Source organism: Ictidomys tridecemlineatus, chromosome 5 (genome assembly GCF_052094955.1).
Source record: "Ictidomys tridecemlineatus isolate mIctTri1 chromosome 5, mIctTri1.hap1, whole genome shotgun sequence".
Classification (NCBI taxonomy): domain Eukaryota; kingdom Metazoa; phylum Chordata; class Mammalia; order Rodentia; family Sciuridae; genus Ictidomys; species Ictidomys tridecemlineatus.
The window spans coordinates 132060718-132074117 of NC_135481.1; the positions used below are offsets into that span (position 1 = coordinate 132060718).

Consider the following 13400-nt stretch of genomic DNA (forward strand, 5'->3'; position numbering starts at 1 on the left):
TGCACAGCTGTGGCGGATCATGTGCTCTGTTGGGAGGGGTCACCCTGGTCATTCATTTTGTCTACTGTCAAGGTGCAAAAGTGCTGGGATTCTTGGCCCACAGTATCTGGTTATAGAGAACAAAAGCCATTGAGTGTTTGACAGAAATTGTTGGGATTGGGTAAACTTTAGGGCTACTTTCATCCAAGCAGGAAATCCATTTGGCTTATAATCCACTGATGTGAAAATATCTGGATCAACCGCATTTTCAATGCTTTGATATTTTAAATATATTTTGGTGTTTTGAAACTTGATTTGATTCAAGCCTGGAGGAATTTATTTACTAACAACCTACTGTTAACCAAGAATCAGGTGAGGCACTGAGGCAAAAATGAATACAATAAGGCCCTTGCTTTTGAAGGATTGTTTTAAACATTAAATTTAATTAATTATTTTGTTTGTTTTTCTTGGAGGTTTTGGAGTGGTAGAGGAGAAGAACAACCCGTAGTAAATCCAATGTAGATTACAGGCGGTCAGGGCCTGAAGGAATGATGTGATGACAATAATAACATCCCTATTTTAAATAAGAGGAAATTCTGATTTTTTTTGAATTACATAATTTATCTGAGGTCACATAGATAATACAGCTGCAGGGCAAAAATTAGAGCCCAGGTATATCGGACAGTGAGGTTTTTCTTTGCTGTCTTTCTTCCAGTAGCACCATCTGGGTTAATCAGGGAGGCAATCGGCACAGTCACTGGGAGCCATATGGAAAATGGATTGAAAAGAGTCTGGATCCAGAGCACTCAAATGGGGATGAAGTCTGAACCTGCTCTGAGGCTCTGCAGTACAGGACGGGAGAGAGAGTTCTGAAGTGTAAGAGATCATGTGGTCGTGGCCTATATAAAGCACAGGCCTCTCCTACTCTGAGGTTAATACTAACCTTACCTCTAAAAGGTGCAGAAACTGCGGATGGAAAAACTGAATCTTGGATCTAATTAGTGTCCTAATCTGGGCTCATCCTGGCTTGTGTCCATCACAACAGAGGAGAGGAAATAAGAATTTCTAGTACTATCTGAAATCAGGCAAGGATGACTTTAAAATATTGAAAAACCAGAGGCACAATTACCAATTAACAGAAGCCTATGACCTGCAGGTAGGGCTCTTGTACCAATTATTAATTCTTTAGTGGACTGAATCATGGGAAGATGTAGGAGGGGCCTGGGAGTGGGGCTTAGGTAAGGATGATGACAGTGGCATTGAGGTCATCATCACACAAGAGCTGTTGCCCTGCTGTTGTTTCATAAATGTCCGTCACTTTCTGACCATTACTGAAATAAAAGTTGAGGGCAGCCAGATATTGGTTTAAAAAAAAGAACACTTTTCTTGCCAGGAGGTTTAGTAAATGAATGAATTCTATAAAAGTTTATTGATGATCATGTAATGCATTAGGTGTGGGAGAGATAAGTATACCAGGTCCTTCTCTTAACTCGATGAAAGAGTTTTGGAGAAAGAGGTGTGCCAACAGTTACAAATACAGCCTGCCAATAGTCCCACTGAAGCTGTGCAGACAGCACAATGGCCCAAAGGGGCAGAAATGCTGAGTGTGTCTGAGGAACCAGAGAGGCTCCACAGAATCTAGTCAATCTGTAGTTACTGACCACAAAGTACCCTGAGAGATTCTGTGCCCGACACCATGAGACATATTGAAACATGGTCAGTCATGATCAGTGTTGGGGATTGAGGGTGCCTGAATCTTAGTACTTTTCTTCTCCAAGACTATGAAGGATGGAAAATACATCTGAAGATCACTGGCAACCTTCACCTCCAGGTAGGATGCTGTGCTTTATTTAGGCCATGACCTCTTATATTTCAGAACTCTTTTTCCTAGCCATGTATTGCAGTGCCTGAGACCTGGTTCAGACTCTGGCCCCATCTGAGTCTGATCCAGATGCATCTGCCAGAATCTTGGGATCTGAATGCTAAGGTGTTTCTGCCAAAGCAAACTGGTCCTACATACAAGCCTCCCTCACACATCCATCTTCTGATGAACTAAGATGTGGCAGGAAAGAAGGGAGGGAAGAACATGAAACTGATGGGTGAGGTCCTGCCCAGGTGTTCTTATTGGATAGGAACAAAATAGGCCACAGAGCAAGAGGCTGTGCCAGGTAAGGACAGTGACCTGTTAACATAATGATTCTGCTCCTTAGGGACCCAGGAGCTCACATCCATCATCCCTGAGGATGTCTGAAATAGGAAAAAGAGGGATAGGAATACATCCTTCAGATAGAAATTCCTATCCTTTAAAAGAAATATTGAAAGGAAGATAATGAGTGATGCTTGGATAAGTGTAGAAAGATAACTTGAAACTAAACTGGCCTATCTATGAGCACAAACAAAACAGAGGCACTGTTCCAAAGGAAAGGTACATTAAGGCAGAGATTGCTCCCTACCGACCACCAGATGGCATTGTACATCATATGCAGCTGTGTTGGTACATAGAGTCTTAGATGAAGTGGGAATATTGGGTATCAAAATCCAGAATGCATACCATGGAATATTATTCAGCTGTGAAAAGAAAGGAAATTCTGATACATGCTACCACATCGATGAATCTTGAAGACATGCTAAAATAAATAAAGTCAGACATAAAAGGTATCTTACCTTACTTACAAAAGGTATCTAAAATAGTCATATTCCTGGAGACAGGAAGTTGAATGGGGATTGCTAGGGACTGCAGGAGAGAAGGATGGGAAAATATTGTTTAATGGATACAGAGTGTAACTCTGGGAAGATGAAAAACTTCTGAAGGTGGATGATGGTGATCGTTACAATAAGGTACTTGCATGCAATGGCACATACTTGCAATCCCAATGACTAGAGAGACTGAGGTAGGAGGATTGCGAGTACAAACCCAGCCTTAGAAGGAAACTTAGCAACTTAGTGAGAACCTGTCTCAAAAAAAGAGCTGGGGATGAAGCTCAGTGGTTCAGTACCCTTGGATTCAATCCCCTGTACCACAAAACAAAACAAAACCCCAGAATGCCTGCCCATACTGTTCTCTTATATCTGCGTGAACTCCAGATAGCCAATGCTCCCTCTAAAACAGGTAAGAGGAGGAGGTAAAGGATGTTGCTCCAATCCTGCCTGTTCCAATCTCTGTCATTTCTACTTTCGTGCCCAAATCTTCAACTAGTTCTTTCTTTGCATCTTTTTCATTCACTAATGTCTACTAAGCATGGGTCTTGATCCAGTACTGAGAATACATTCTAGAAACCAAACCACTCTCTGCACAGTCCCAGCTCCCTCCTGTCTGCTCCATTTACTTTACCCCAGTGAACACTCATTTCACACATTTTCAGCTTTCTTCTCTCAATTGACATCCATTTTAGTGAAAAATATATCTTGTTTGTCCATGCTGCTATAAAAAAACACATTAGGTGGTATAATTTATAAACAATAGAACTATTTCTCACAGGGCAGAATGCTAGGAAATCTAAGATCAAGGTACTACCTGATTTAGTAACTGGTGATAACCCATTCTTCATAGATAGTGCTTTGTTGCTGTGTCCTCACAAGGAAGAAGGGCAAAAGGAAGGGTGTCCCTTAATCCTATTTTATAAGGGCACAAATCCCATTCAGGAGAATTCTACCTTTTTAAATTACTCACCTCATAAAGGCCCCATCTCTTACACTATCACTTAGTGATTAAATTTCAACATATTTATTTGGGGGGGGTTCGTATCATATAATATCATATACTTTGCAGAGCACCTTTGGTTCATATTTAATTTAAAAAGAGAGTTAGGCTGGGTGCTGTGGCACACACCTATAATCCCAGTCACTTAGGAAACTGAGGCAGGAGGATCGCCAGTTCAAGACCAGTGCCAGCAATTTAGCAAGGCCCTGAGCAACTTGGTGAGACTCTGTCTCAAAATGAAAAATAGGGGGTTGGGGCTAGGGATGTGGCTCAATGGTGAAGAACCCCTGATTCAATCCCTGGTACCAAAAACAAATAGAGAGTTAGAAGGAGTAACAGGTGAAATAGACACAAACAGCCCTCTAATTCGTTCAATTAGACTCAAATATGCTACAGCAACAAACCTCAAATCACAGTGGCTTCACACAACAGAAGTTTACTTTGTACTCATATTACATGTCCAGTACAGCTCTGGACAGGGTCTACTCGTCTACTCTGTGTAGTCACCTAGGTTTGTGGAGGTTCCACCAACCAGAACAGACTCCTCAATAGTTACTTCAGACTGGCTTTCTATTACCTCAGCCTGGAAGCAGAGCACACATTTCCACTTCCACCGCATTTGTAAGAACAGTGTGACCTGCCTAGCAGCAACTGAAATGTTTAGTAAGCCCTACCATCTCTGCTATAGTTTCTTTACTGTGTTTGCACCATCTAAAAAGTAAAATTGGGATTACTTGCTCCCTTTTCTGGACTCCACTCTTAACAGGTAGAAGCTTCATATTACTTATTTTGTAATTTTGATGCCTAGTACAGAGCCCAGCATGTAGCAGGTGTTCATTGTTTGTGGAGTGAATGAATGATGGCAGAAAATAAAAGAAAGTGAAAAGCAGTACCTATAAGGATCAGCTTAGGAGCTAGCTGCCTTATCTGAGAAACTAAGCAAGGAGGGCCAAGAAAACAATCCTATCAATTTTAAAAGCTAAATCAAACCTTGTGGAATAGTGGTACAGTCCTCATGTAGCACAGCTCATTGTTGAGTATGAAGCATCCAGCGATGATAAGAAAAACAGATTGCACTGTAGAAGAAAAGGGAAATGGGACTCCAGGAATGCCAATTGGTTTTGGGAAAAAATTTGATTTCAGAGCAGTTTCATGAATAAACTAGGCCTAGGGAAGATGGTTTGACTTCTCTGGCATAGGTTTTTAGAGCTATTTTTGCTGTTCCTGGGTTACCATGTTAAGAATTTGTCCAAACATTTTTCCCTTGTACAAAAGTAGAAGGATTGACTCTATAAAACTGCTCTTTGTTTAGGAAGTTATCAGTTTTATCAAGTTCAGTTCTCCAAGATTCTCCAAGGCCACTTTCAGCTGAAAGTAGGGCACTATCCAACCAAGTCTGAACCTGTTGCTTCTGTTAACTTATTAATAATATGTCTCACAGTTACTCTTCAAACTGTTTGGGCTTGGACGATAAATTTAAGTCCATTCTAGTTACAAGTAACAAGCTGGGTGGGGGCGGATGCAGTGACCTGGAGTCCTAGAAAAAAATAGAGCAACAAACATTTCCATTGGTTTTCATACCCAGTGTGTGCTGGGAGAGTACCCAGAAGGCCGGATTCAGGACCACTGAACTGATGGGCCATTCTCTGGGAGTAAGGCCAGGCATTCCAACCACTTCCTGCAGAACAAGGTGCAGTAAGTCAGGAGAGGGGCGGGGAGGGTTCCTCACCCAGTCAATTGTTGCCTTCCTCACCTAAGAAGACACTTACTTAAGGCACCTGACCATCGGTTTCCCTAACTGTAAAATAATGTTTACCTCCAAAGGCTGTCTTTCTTATTTAACAATGGCCATTATTACTCCAGTATATCGACAAAGCTATGAAGGGCCAAAGTATGCTGATCAAGGCCCATAATAATTCTAACAGCTACTATTCATGAGGTGAGTGCTCAAGCAGTTAGTGGCCAGTATCTGACATAGAGAAAAATAGATACTTGGAAAGAGAACTTAAGTCACAGAACTCATAAATGGCTGGGAAAAGACTGAGCCTGGAAGTTGAGTTCAAAGCCTGCTGACTACTTGAAGTATGCTTAGCTGGAGATTTTAAGTGAGAGCATCTGCACAATCCCCCACCCTCCTGTTGGGACTCTATATCCAGTGCTCTTTTCTTTTCATCACTCTCACAGCCCATCAGAAACCCACTGTGGAAGAGATCAAACACAACAAAGGGCAGAAGGAAAGCTTGGAAAATCCAATCGAAGTCCCACAAACCGAGATGTCTGGGCTCCAGTAAATCACCAGGGAATCATACCGATTGTCCTTCCCTCTAACCCAAGTCACCTTTTTAAGACTGGCTTCCCTGGCGGAGAGAAGCCTGGGGCCCGGGCCTGGCTAAGAGCTTACGTAAGGCCAACCGGCTGCTACACCGCGATCTCCAGAGGGTGTGTGCAGAGCCCCTGGCCGGGCTGCCTTTCCCCAGCCCGTCTGCTACCCAATCTTTCCGCTGGAAGGCAGAGGCGGCCCAGGACCACCAGCTTCAGGCAGGCAGCTGAGTGCTGGGCGGCGGCGTCCCCCGCAGCCACCCAGCTTCCCGGGGGAGGAGCAGCGCACCGCGCAAGCATCCGGGAGCGGCGGAGGGGGCGGGAGAAAAGGCGAGAGGAGGAAGCGGGATTTAAACGAAAGGCGGTGACGCCACACAAAAGATTTCTATAGGCTCCGGGGAGGTTACGGCGAGGTGCGGCGGCGGCGAGCCGGGGGCGAGGCGCGGCCGGGCAGAGGGGAAGCCTTCGGCGGCCCCGGCGGGCGATCACCCACGGCCGTGCTCCAAGGCTAAGCTGCGCCCAGAGAGGAAGCGGGTGTTTTCCCCTCGCCTTTCGGCCCCCGCCCTTCCTTTCAGTTTCTCCCTGCTCGCTCGGAAGTTGGTGGTTGACGGAAATGGCAGGAGCCGGGGCCCCGGCTGGTGGTCACGGCGCAAACGGGACCTTCTGAGTCGGCTCACCAGCCGTGTAGACGCGTGCAGCTGCATCCGATGCGCGGGGCCCGGGGCCTCGGGAGAGCTCAGCCGCTGCGGGCCCAGGACGAGGGCGCGCCGGAGATGGATTCGCGCCGACAGCCAGCAGCGGGCCGCCGGGCGCGCGGTCCGGGAGGGCGTGCCGCCGCGGCTTCGGGCCGCGCGCTGTGAGCCGCCGGGCGGGAAGGGCAGCCGCGGAGCCCCGCGCACCCGGGCGTGGCGGGCGAGAGCACGAGTGGGACGGCCGCTGTGCGCAATCAGTGCAGGCTCCCACCCGGCTCTGACTCGGCGCGGCCGCGACAGCGCGGCCACACCCTCGGCCCTGCAGCCGCCGCCGGCGCCGCTTCCTGAGAGCGCGAGGTAGGAGATGTGCCTGGGGCGGCTGTGCGTTCCAGAGTGCCAGCCCGGGCAGCCGTCGCAGAGAAGTGCCGCCTGGCGGGGTCACGGCGCCTGAAGCCCACGTGCGCCGCCGAACCCAAGGTGGCCTGTGGTTGACAGCACAGCCCGCCGGAGCCGCTGCCCGTGCTCCTCCCCGAGGAAAGGATTTTGATTTCAAAGAAAGGAAGGAAGGAAGGACAACTCCCAGCTTCCCTGTCCCGCCCTCTCCGCTCCGGGGCGGCCCGGCCAGGCCATGCCCAGGAAGGCTGCGACGGCTCAGCAGAAGGGACTTTCCTGGCAGCACCGCGGCGAGGAGCTCGGACTGTGAGTTTATTCTGCCGCGGTTCATGCTTCCTGCAAGCCTTCTAGGAGACCGAACGCTGCAGCCTCTCCTCACGCCCCGAAGAGCCTCCGGTGTTCTCTGGCCCTCGGGCTCACCCTACGCTGCCCGGGCTCCGGCCGCCGCAGCCCAGTGCCCTCTACCCGCGGCGGTGGATGGCATGATGGTGCGGGGAAGGCACCGCGGCCTTGGCCAGCTGAGTCGCGGGGGCGGCGGCAGCGGCGGTGGTAGCGGGCTCCCCAGCGGCATGCCAGTGCCCCCTGGGCGCGATGGCTAGCGGCAGCGCTGGGAAGCCCACTGGCGAGGCGGCTTCTCCGGCTCCTGTGAGCGCCGTCGGTGCGGCCAGCTCGCAGCCACGGAAGAGGCTGGTGTCGGTCTGCGACCACTGCAAAGGCAAGATGCAGCTAGTGGCCGACCTGCTACTACTGTCCAGCGAGGCCCGGCCAGTGCTCTTCGAGGGCCCCGCCTCCTCTTGTGCTGGTGCGGAGTCCTTTGAGCAGTGCCGGGACACCATCATTGCGCGCACCAAGGGGCTCTCCATTCTCACCCATGATGTGCAAAGCCAGCTTAACATGGGCCGATTTGGAGAGGCTGGGGACAGTCTAGTGGAGCTGGGCGACCTGGTGGTGTCGCTGACCGAGTGCTCAGCCCACGCCGCCTATCTGGCTGCAGTGGCCACCCCAGGCGCACAGCCTGCTCAGCCGGGCCTAGTGGATCGCTACCGCGTGACACGCTGTCGCCACGAGGTGGAGCAGGGCTGCGCGGTGCTAAGAGCCACCCCACTGGCCGATATGACCCCGCAGCTGCTGCTGGAGGTGTCGCAGGGCCTGTCGCGCAACCTCAAATTCCTGACGGACGCATGCGCCCTAGCCAGTGACAAGTCACGGGACCGCTTTTCACGCGAGCAGTTCAAGCTGGGCGTCAAGTGCATGAGCACCAGTGCATCGGCGCTGCTGGCCTGCGTAAGGGAGGTGAAGGTGGCACCCAGTGAACTGGCGCGCAGCCGCTGCGCGCTCTTCAGTGGGCCCCTGGTGCAGGCTGTGAGCGCACTGGTGGGCTTCGCCACCGAGCCGCAGTTCCTGGGTCGCGCGGCCGCTGTGAGCGCAGAGGGCAAGGCAGTGCAGACCGCCATCCTGGGTGGTGCCATGAGCGTGGTGTCAGCCTGCGTGCTTCTGACCCAGTGCCTCAGGGATCTGGCGCAGCACCCCGATGGGGGCGCCAAGATGTCGGACCACAGGGAGAGGCTGAGGAACTCGGCCTGCGCCGTGTCTGAAGGCTGCACCCTGCTATCTCAGGCTTTAAGAGAGAGGTCTTCACCCAGGACTTTACCGCCAGTAAATTCCAATTCTGTGAATTAGCAACACCCCCCTCCACCCCATGCCCTTTCTTCTACCCCAGCCTAAAGGAAGACACTTATTCTCTGCCCCTCTCCATTTATACCAAAGAAATCATAGGTGAAACCCCTGCCCCCCCCACCATGTTAATTGCCCAAGAGGAATCTTCCAGAAGTCAGGGCCACGCACACAACTCACATGCACCGAAGAGCCCAGGTGTCAAGCAGCCCATACAGGAGTGGGGAGCAGAAAATGGGTAATCTGCTGGTTGTGGTTTTACCCCTACACCCACCCCTGTCCGTCAACTGAATTTTATTAATTGGGCAGGAAGGAGGTCATGGGTTCATTTCTTCTTTTTTATTTTAATTAAAAGAAAGGTTACCTCAGTTTCACTCCTTAGACATGGATGTAGCTACCTTTTTTTTTTTTGTATGTTATTTTTTTAAGCAATTGTGTTGAATTAGGAGTATACTTGGTGTGGAAAGAGTATGACTTTGCCATGTGATTTGCAAATGGGGGGAAAGCTACTGTGAGCGTGTTTTATTTTTTAATTTACACCATAGAGTGATTTTTTTTCCCCCAGTGTCAAGTTTTTACCTTGCATGTACTGGAGTATTTATTTCATCTATTAAAATGTTATGTTTCTCAGATGGCTTTTTGCAATTATTGTTTGATTTTCAATAGTATTTTTGTATGCTTTATGTCATCTAAGAAAGGGACAGTGGAAAGGCTACTTTCAATAGTGATGAGGAAGGTCCCCAATTCTCAACCCTTTCTGCTTTTTCCTCAAGAATTGTTCTTTTGAGCAGCCTAGGATTCAAAAATACACAAATGTATAATATAACCTATCTTTGAAGGCAGGTATCAGGAATATGATTGAATTATGTATATATAGTGCCTGGGATGAACTGTTTTGGGGGGGTTGTCTTGCTTCTTCTGCAAAGTAATTTAGCTTTGTCTCCACTCATCTTTCCATCATAATGATCTGAAGTTCAGATCTGATTTGTATTCTGACTGTCATTTTCAGATTAAAACACTTCCTAATCCTGTGTGGGCTGCCTTCTCAGCTGGGAGGATCTATGTATGGAACTTAAAGTACTGTGTATCAAGTAAGAATCTTTAGCATCTTTCATGTAGATGAGTCTATTGAGACAAGATCCCTACAATTTTAGGGAGAAAAAATAAAGGTTCTAGATTTTCATTGCAAAAGATGTAATCTGGAAAGTAAGAACTTTTTTAGAGTTACAGTATAATTGCAGGCAGACAACTTATTTTTGTGACCTTGATCTCTTAAGATATACCATGATTGATTGTATGTTGAAAGAATGCTTTGTTGATTGAAATTTGGAGTTATGGTAAGGTAGTCTGCAGACATTTAAGGGGATTTTTTTTGGGGGGGTGGGGTAGTAGTGGAATGTATAGTTTTAACATACCTAGTTAAAATGTTGAACATTTTCTTTCTAAAAGAATAACAACATTTATTTATAGTTCTTGAAATCTGGGAGGGCCACATGGATAAAAACTCATATGTCCCTTAAATTTGTATGGTTTACATTTTTTCCTAAGGATTTGTTATGCTTAAACCTTTGCAGTTCCCACAGATCTAAAGAGAATTTTTCACTGTAATACATTAGAGAGAAGAAAGTCATTTTGACTGTTTTATTTGTTTGAATGGCTATGTTTATTGCAAGAATGTGAAATTCAGTGTGTAAATGTCTTTCACTTTGGGGGTAAGGCTAGGACCGTTTTGCAAATTTGGAATTGAATAAGTCTTAAAGTGGTATAGAGTACATACATGTTTCATAATGGTCAAGGGGGCAGTTGTTTTTCTTTTTAAGGACCTGGTAGGTTTATACTTTTAAAGTAAAAGATGAAGGTGACCTTGAGTGTTTATTCCTCCTCCCCACCCTTTTGTAAAATGTATCTATCTGGATCAGGTTCAGGAAGATTTTGCTGGGGAGAGGGAACTCATGTGTCAATGACAATTCTATAAAACTCTTACTTTATTGGATGTATACAACTAATGATAGAATCTGTAACCATATGGCTCATTTAACCTATGCAGATCACAAAAGAAGTAAACTAAGTAAAATAAGAACGAGAAATCTGTAAATTTAGGGTTTAGTTAAGAAAAAAGTATTGCTAATGTTTTCCTGGACTCATTTCTCACAGAAGCAATTTTCAGGAAAATTCAAACCAAAAAAAAAAAAAATGGTAAGGAAAAAATAAAATCATTTGCCCTATCTACTTGGACTAGCTAATCTCTCTAAATTAATTTGGAAACTTTCTCTTAGTCAAATGATAGTTCCTCTCAATGTACCTGGTATATAATACCTCTGTCCTCAAACTGATAAGTTTCAAACTTAATATAAGTAGTACTTAAACTCTTACCTACTCAGTTCATAAGGTAAGATTCAGGGCTTTTCTTTTAGCAGGGTCTTGAAATGAATTATATTCAGATTGTTTTTCCCAGCAGATTTCAAGAAGCGAGAGTGAGGAACATATTGCATATTATTTCTGAGTGTCTGCATTGCTTGACTAGGCAAGGGACTTGAGCACAGTCTTTCTTCCAGTGTACCAGGTTGCTAAACTTGTTTTTTAAAATATGGCCTTATTTTTGAAAAGGAATATCTCAGACCTATTTCATAATAGGGTTTAATAAGGTCAGCAGAGATACTGGTTCCAGGAATAAAATCAGAATGGCCTGACTTCTCTTAAAGTAAACCACACTGCAGTTAATTTAAGACATCAATCAGTGGGTTCTTCTGACTTCTCAGGGCAAGGTTTCTTACACAAGCTTAATGCATACCATCCTGCCTAGGGGTTGCTGACAACGTTGGAATGGTCATGAGAAAAGGAAATCATTATAGTTTAGTCTCTGAACAAAGCCATTATTTATGACAGTCAACCCAGGCTAATGGGACAAAACAGGCTTTCAAACACAAGACTTCACTTAACCAGAAAAAAAAAAAAGCATCACTCTTTGGCTGTTTTAAGTTCAGCCTTTATTATTCATTCTGGGTTGATGTTAGCAAATGCAAAAAATTAACTGTGTGTGGGGGTTCATTTGTGTGTTCTCCCCCAACCTCTATAACTCTGGAGGCATTAGTTAACATCTGATTGGTTATTTTATAAACACTGTTCTTCTTGAACTGGCATAGAGATCTAAAATGTTTGGCAGTTTGAAACAGCTAATTTTAACAGAAACACCTGTTTTTCCCAGCAAATGTGACTATGGTAACATGGAGATCAGGCAGAAGATTTGAAAAGTGACTGCCAAAGTCCCTTCTGAGCTGTGCTCAGTGATGTGAGAGGGCTTGGGGAAGAATTCCATAAAGGCTTTGTGGCACTTTTATCTAGTTCTGTTTCCAGGCCAATCTCTGTCTTCTGGCAATTGGAAGGACACTTTTCCGTGTGCACACAGATACTGTGTTCCCTATGGGAAAATTCTCTTGTTTTTGTTTTTTTTTTTTTGCATATGTTGAAGGTCCATCGTGCCTAAGTTATTCTTTAGGGTCCTTTGGATGCCAGAGTTTTCTGCTTTCTGCATGGTGGTAGAAGGCTCAAAATTTTAAGGAAAAAGTATGATAGTAGCATCTATGAAGTCAGTTTAACTGTAAACTCCTTAAGGGTAGATGTGATAATCCCTTGGCACACATTGTTTTGAAATCAGTGTGCCTGTAGCACATATAAATGAGCAAGTGGTAAACTTGTACCTGGAGATGGAAATTATAATGGTCATTCATTTGATAAATGTATATTGGGAGCCAGCTCTGTGCTAGGCACTGGTGGGGGTGTGTGTGACTGTGATTGAGATAGGGGTCCACCCCTTGAAAAAAGAATTGCTAATGTTTTCCTGGACTCATTTCTCACAGAAATGAGCAACCTTGAAATGTTGCTGTCTAGACCGGGTATTGCTTTAGGTGTGCTCCAGACCCACAGCATCAGCATCATCCCTACTTGAGGTCTGTTCAGTCAGAAGCTCTCAGCATGGAGTTTTATAATGTACTTTGAAAAATACCCAAGATACTTTGCAGTATACTCAGGAAATGTACCTTTGTATGTTGACTGTGCACCAAGAATTACGATGCTGTTTCAAGTCTCATGCTATCCTTAATGGTTCCAGATGCTGCATTAGCATTCCCCATTGCCTATACAGAATCTCATCTTCACCCCGGACCTTACTAGAACCTGCTTTTTGGAGAGATCTCCAGGTGATTCCTGATAGGTTAACATCTGGTAGCATTGATTTAGGACATAAATATGGTGGCCATGACCGAATCATGGGTTTACTCCTTACTGTGGGAACATTTGTTATGTTTACTTTGATCTTTTCAGTTTGTAAATCAATTTCATGGGTATTATGTAAGCAGTTTCTTAAAGCAGTTTTAAGAGGTAAGCAGGTATTACTCACTGTGCTTGTCATCTAAACATTTGTGCCTCTATTTTCCCGTTGTAAAAATTAAACCAAATATTTATAATGAAGTTCCACAAAGTGGAAGGCCTTGTGATGACCTTTGTAAAATGGCTGTATCCGCTTCATAAGGTGATGTCATTGAAAGTTATGTTAAAAGCCAGTTTCCCACCAAGCACCGTGGTGCATGCCTGTAATACCAGCAACTCAGAAGGCTGAAGCAGGAGGATTGCAAGTTTGAGGCTAG

At 45.8% G+C, this 13400-nt stretch overlaps 1 protein-coding gene and 1 long non-coding RNA gene across 2 annotated transcripts; one reads left to right on the forward strand and one right to left on the reverse strand.

Annotated features, from left to right (window-relative positions):
- Positions 1 to 402: 402 nt before the first annotated feature.
- Positions 403 to 6011, reverse strand: LOC120886244 (uncharacterized). Its single transcript, XR_005729063.2, has 2 exons — positions 2644 to 6011; positions 403 to 2547 (listed from the first exon to the last, which is right to left on the reverse strand). It is a non-coding gene; the product is annotated as an uncharacterized LOC120886244 (long non-coding RNA).
- Positions 6012 to 6108: 97 nt separating this feature from the next.
- Tlnrd1 (talin rod domain containing 1) lies at positions 6109 to 9389 on the forward strand. The gene has a single exon (XM_078051097.1). It carries the CDS (start codon positions 7675 to 7677, stop codon positions 8761 to 8763), a length of 1089 nt encoding a protein of 362 aa, XP_077907223.1. The 5' UTR covers positions 6109 to 7674; the 3' UTR covers positions 8764 to 9389.
- The last annotated feature ends 4011 nt before the right edge of the window (positions 9390 to 13400 follow it).

What these genes read in the sequence shown, in the direction of transcription:
- Tlnrd1 (XM_078051097.1), top strand. Translation starts at nt 7,675, where the DNA reads ATGGCTAGCGGCAGCGCTGGGAAGCCCACTGGCGAGGCGGCTTCTCCG.